Here is a 6,000-nt window from a genome sequence, read left to right as displayed (position 1 = left end):
TCTTCCGGTTGTTGACTCTTTTGAATGACGAATACACACTACCTCCGCCTGCTGGTAAGGAGAGTTATTGCCACTCACGCATGCGCAGTTCGTACGTGATCGGCTGAAGTCTTTGCGGTGTGTTCCAGTGCGACACATGGCCAAGACGCAGGAGAACACGGCGACGCAACAGTTGGCGTCGGCGAGTTCTCTGGTGACTGCTTGGTGTGTCAGGGTCTTTATAGTGATAATATTATAAACAAGGTGAATTTAGCGATCACAACGAAAACAGCCAAGACACATATTGAGCCCAGAAAATGAATGTTATTAGGGCTGTAAATATAATTAGCCTTTGTCTAAAATGAACAACATTGGTCAATCAGCTGCTCTTCATTTTCTTTCCTGCTATATTCAATGAGTGATACAAATATATATATATATATAATATTGACATTAAATGTGCTTTATTTTGTAAGGTGTTTCTTTGGTTTTGAATGGTAAGTTTTCAAAAACACATCATTACACATATACCGGGCTTTGATGAGGATGGATTATGATTACATGGTTTATTAAGCAGAAGTTAAAAGTACTACAAAAAAAACTGGACAGAATACAATGGAGAACAATGAGATTACTGTGGGTTCCCTTACCCATACAACTGTACTATTTGGTATGCCAGAAACAGATTAAGTCATTAAGCAAAACCTACAAGTATGCCCTACTCACTGCATATTGCAGTATGGAAGCCAGCATATGTATATGGCTATTCTGACCCACAATACTTTATCGAGCAAGAGGGCAAAGGTAAAGATGCAATGTTGTGATGAAGTATGCAGTGGTGCCCTCTGGACCTGATAGTGCAGCAAAAATAAATTGCATAATGCATAATACCACTTCAGATTTAATAAAAAATCTTACATTTAAATAAATAGTTAAGTTCTTTATAACTACGCATAAAGATACAAAAGAGAAACAAATGGCATAATTTAAAACAATAATAAACAAGCTATTGTCAGAGTCAGTTATAAAGAATATAAAAGGAGGGCTTACTATTTCCTGCAGTTGATACAATGAATGATATTTACCAATAAAGAATGACAATATTGTATACTCATATCAGACAAAGATATGTTTGAAAATGACTTAATATGTATATATATATATATTTATCGTAATTCAAATATGAACGTCAAAAGTCGGAATATGCCAATCTTTCTAAACGTTCTTGTATAGTAATATGCATGTGTTGTATATTATTCTACTACGTCTATTTATTAATGTTCAGCAATAACCACGTCTTCCCAGTTCATCCATGGGACTGACGTTCTTTAGGTGGGGTGATTCCGCTTTGAACCGGAATTTTGTTAGCCAGTGTTCTTGTTTTCCATGTGCTCAATAAAGTTTCTTTAAAAAAATTCTAAAGAATTTAATCTATCAGAAGTAGGGGTGTAACGGTTCACAGAAGTCACGGTTCGGTTCATACCTCGGTTTGGGGGTCACGGTTCGGTACGGGTTCGGTACAACAAGGAAAAGCAAAAAAAAGTTCCAAATGCATAATTTTTTTTGCTGTTATTTATTTTTAACAGTAGTGCAAGTTTTGGTATGAAAATAAGGAACTCTAACATTTGGAATCATTAACTGTATTACACAGTTAAAAACAAACCACAAACAGTAACACACACACTCAGATGGCCATATTATTTATAATGGCTAATGTCAAACAAAAAGGTTAAAAAGCTGTACAACTAAAAGAATGTCTTGAAAATATTAAAATAAATAATAAGAAAGTGTTTCAATCACAATCAATAAAAGGCAATACAGAACTGTATAACATCTCCTGATGTCAAAATATAAAATAAATACAATGATAAATATAAAACAAAATAAAATCTGTACCTTTAGGAGCAATGTCTAACAAGTGTAATTAACTTGTGAGTGTGTGAGGCCATTATGCCTAAATAAAGGTACTCAAGCGTTACTCTATTTTCGAGTTGTTCTTCAAAAAGATGAGTTTGTCTACGTTGTCAGTAGTGAGGGCAGATCTGTTGGCGGTAACTATGTCACCTGCCGTCGAGAAAACGCTCTCGCTGGAGACTGAGACTGACTCGGATGTGATTGAGCATGTTTGACCTGTTACCACTATCATACCGCACCGCTGTCGAACAACACCGACACACCGTCCTCGTCCGATCCACAACTCGCACCCCATCATTGTTGTAGTCCACAGGGAACCCGAAATGTTCCCACACACCTGATTTAAAAGAAGCAGGTGGGTCTTCTAGCTCCTGTGTGTTGTGTGAACTCGCCATAGATACTAACTTTTCTTCTTCATGTATTGTGTTCGTTTTTTTGTGTTTTGTTCTTGTTCTTCATTTGTTATTTACGGGCGGCTGGCTTTTAGGCGCAATGCCACCCCCTGGATTATATATAGTGTAATACTGCCCTGAGTGACAGACTTTTTTCCCACTCGTAAAAAAAAAGGCGTATTCGCCGTGTGACTGCATGTGCCGAACCGTGACGTCCGAACCGTGACGGTACGGGACGAATACGGATACCGTTACACCCCTAATCAGAAGTGAACCTGAAGTGAACCCACTTGTCTTTTCATCCAATCAGATTCCGCAGGAATTGCGCCGCGTAATATAAATAGCCCCGCCTAGAAAAAATACACCTGTTACTTGCTACCATGGACTCATAAAGGCCCTGCCGTGAGAGATAACCTTGCCTTTTCCTTATCGAAACCCTCTGTCTTCACGAAAATGGTGAGTGCGATAGTACAGGTTTTCTCCACTTAGAGGATGTGTATTTAACCAAATGCAGCGCTCTGTCATCATGCCAAAACGTTGCAGTTTAACGTTTGGTAACCGCTTACAGAAGACGCATCATCATCATCTATACAACTGCGTCATTGTGCTTTTGGTATTAGACGTAGGCCTATAAACAGTATTTAGCCTATTTTTGTTTGTAATTATAACTGTCTTTCTGTTCAGATGATGTGTGTCAGGTGACTTAAATCATGATACAGGGTTGCCAACTCTCACGCATCTGGCGTGAGACCGCGTGAGACACGCGCTTTCACTCTCAATCTCACGCTCTCACGCTGCCCAAACTATTCTCACGCCAAAAACAAGATGAACCGGCGATCGTTTTTGGTTGGTTATTTACAATGTTGAGTTGACAGCTGCTCAAGCTGTTGATCCGCCCCCACCACTCTTAACAACGTTAACAGACAGCAGAGCCGTGGGAGCCGGTTGGTCAATCCCCTGACCCGTATTGCGCATGCGCAGATCTAAGATCCAGTAGAAATGATAACAAAATTAAAGTCTGCTGCTTATTGTTCTACTCGGCCAAAATAGAGTCAAAGAGTATATGAGTGTGAGTGTTAATTAATATGTTTGGAGTAAGTCTGTAGATTTGTGTGTGTTTCATGTATAGGCCTTATCGCAACAGGCACACAATAAAACGGTGTGTTTGACTTTCATTAGTGAATGAAACTTTGTGCCCTTTATAGTCTGTGTCCAATATTGTGTATTTGTATATATTGTGTGTGTGTATATATATGCTAAGGTCCCGCTGCTGACACGATAGCAGTCATTTAGTGCGCATATGTGTAATTAACCCATGATATCAAAATCTCACTCCAGCCATGTACCCAAAGTTGGCAACCCTGATATGATGTTTGGTTCTTATTAAAATAGCCTTTTTCTCTAGAGCACTCCCACATAGAATGTATGTTACACTGTTTTTGCACAAGAATCAACCAACTAGGCTTCCTTTTTTTCGTTTTACAGCGCGAGTGCCTCTCAATCCACGTTGGTCAGGCTGGTGTGCAGATCGGCAATTCCTGCTGGGAGCTTTACTGCCTGGAACATGGGATCCAGCCGGACGGCAGGAAGCCTGGTGACCAGAACATCTCAGGAGGAGGAGGCGACGATTCCTTCAACACCTTCTTCATGGAGACTGGAGCTGGAAAGCACGTCCCCAGAGCAGTGTTTGTTGACCTGGAGCCCACTGTCATCGGTAAGTTCTCATTAATTATAAATGATAATAGTATCATAAATGCCTTTTCCCCCCTCTGTCATTCAAAACCTTAAATAATCTAATGCTCATTACCCTTAGATGAGGTGCGCACAGGGATTTACCGCCAGCTGTTCCACCCTGAGCAGCTGATCACTGGCAAGGAGGATGCTGCCAACAACTACGCCCGAGGACACTACACCATCGGCAAGGAGCTCATTGACACAGTGATGGACAGAATCCGAAAGCTGGTCAGTACATTTAGAACAGAAGTCCATTTTTCTGAAGAGTATTAAATGGAAATGAATCAGTTTATTGCTAAGTAGGTTTTCACATACAAGGAGGATGCAATCATATTGTGGTGCATTGCAAAAGCCAAGTGTTATAACTAATAATAAATATGTGAAGTATATGTTTTTAAAATGTAGAGCTGGACAGTGTTTTAAACAAACACAAGACATACCAATCTCGTATCACTCTTTCAAAGTGAGCAAAGTGGCCCACTTGCATCGATTTCTTCCACCCTGCAGAATTCAGTTTAAGATCCTCCTGATCGCATCCAAAGCCCTCCATGGTATGGCACCCTCTTATCTCTGATCTGTTTTCATTTAATCTATATGTTTACATGCTGTGCACTAATACGCTTTTTTATCATTAGCTGTGAACCCTTGGCACTGCTGTCTTTGTATTATATAAATACATTTATTATTATTTGATGATTTTCTCTTTTTCTTTCAGTCCGACCAGTGCACTGGTCTTCAGGGTTTCCTGGTGTTCCACAGCTTCGGAGGGGGCACCGGCTCTGGCTTCACCTCCCTGCTGATGGAGCGTCTGTCCCTCGACTACGGCAGGAAGTCCAAACTGGAGTTCTCCGTCTACCCGGCTCCCCAGGTGTCCACTGCTGTGGTGGAGCCCTACAACGCCATACTGACCACGCACACCACCCTGGAGCACTCCGACTGTGCCTTCATGGTTGACAACGAGGCCATTTATGATATCTGCTGTAGAAAGCTCGATATCGAGCGTCCCTCTTACACAAACCTGAACAGGTTAATGAGTCAAATTGTGTCTTCAATCACTGCCTCTCTTCGTTTTGATGGTGCCCTCAATGTTGATCTGACAGAGTTCCAGACCAACTTGGTGCCCTATCCCCGTATCCACTTCCCTCTGGCCACCTATGCCCCTGTCATCTCCACGGAAAAAGCGTACCATGAGCAGCTCTCGGTGGCAGAAATCACTCATTCCTGTTTCGAGCCAGCCAATCAGATGGTGAAATGTGACCCACGCCACGGTAAATACATGGCCTGCTGCCTTTTGTATCGTGGTGATGTCCTTCCCAAAGATGTGAACGCTGCCATTGCCACCATCAAAACCAAGCGCTCCATCCAGTTTGTGGACTGGTGCCCCACTGGTTTCAAGGTGGGCATCAACTACGAGCCGCCCACTGTAGTTCCTGGTGGAGACCTGGCCAAGGTCCAGAGGGCTGTGTGCATGCTGAGCAACACCACTGCTATTGCAGAGGCCTGGGCTCGGCTGGACCACAAGTTTGATCTGATGTACGCTAAGCGTGCCTTTGTGCACTGGTATGTGGGTGAGGGTATGGAGGAGGGAGAGTTCTCTGAGGCCAGGGAGGACATGGCTGCTCTGGAGAAAGATTACGAGGAGGTTGGAGCTGATAGTCCGGGAGATGAGGCGGAGGAGGAAGAAGAGGAGTATTAGAAAGGGAAACATTCCGCTTTATTGATCTCTGATGCATTAATGTCAAGAAAATAAAGTTGCTCATTGACTGAACCTGAACCGATGCTTTCCTCTCGTCAATAAATACACTGTTAAACATGACCTATCTGCCTAGATGGGTTGGGTTGTATGTATTCACTTGCTCAGTGCAATAAAAAATATTTTCACAGATGCTATTGCTCAATTCAGTCACTTGGAGGCAGTGGTGTTTAACATGTATATATATTTTCTCTGAACAGACCAGGCATGGCAATCTAGTTAAATGCT

General features: G+C 42.0%; 1 protein-coding gene across 1 annotated transcript; it reads left to right on the top strand.

Annotated features, from left to right (window-relative positions):
• The first annotated feature begins 2,666 nt into the window (after window positions 1–2,666).
• On the top strand, window positions 2,667–5,793 carry LOC117546437 (tubulin alpha-1B chain-like). Its single transcript, XM_034216669.1, has 4 exons — window positions 2,667–2,741; window positions 3,771–3,999; window positions 4,099–4,247; window positions 4,735–5,793. Exons 1-4 carry the CDS (start codon window positions 2,739–2,741, stop codon window positions 5,713–5,715), a joined length of 1,362 nt encoding a protein of 453 aa, XP_034072560.1. The 5' UTR covers window positions 2,667–2,738; the 3' UTR covers window positions 5,716–5,793.
• The last annotated feature ends 207 nt before the right edge of the window (window positions 5,794–6,000 follow it).

The sequence above is a fragment of the Gymnodraco acuticeps genome, unplaced genomic scaffold, assembly GCF_902827175.1.
Source record: "Gymnodraco acuticeps unplaced genomic scaffold, fGymAcu1.1, whole genome shotgun sequence".
NCBI classification, from domain to species: Eukaryota; Metazoa; Chordata; class Actinopteri; order Perciformes; family Bathydraconidae; genus Gymnodraco; species Gymnodraco acuticeps.
Note: the sequence above shows the minus strand (reverse complement) of the source record. Positions and strands in the feature narration are given on the sequence as shown.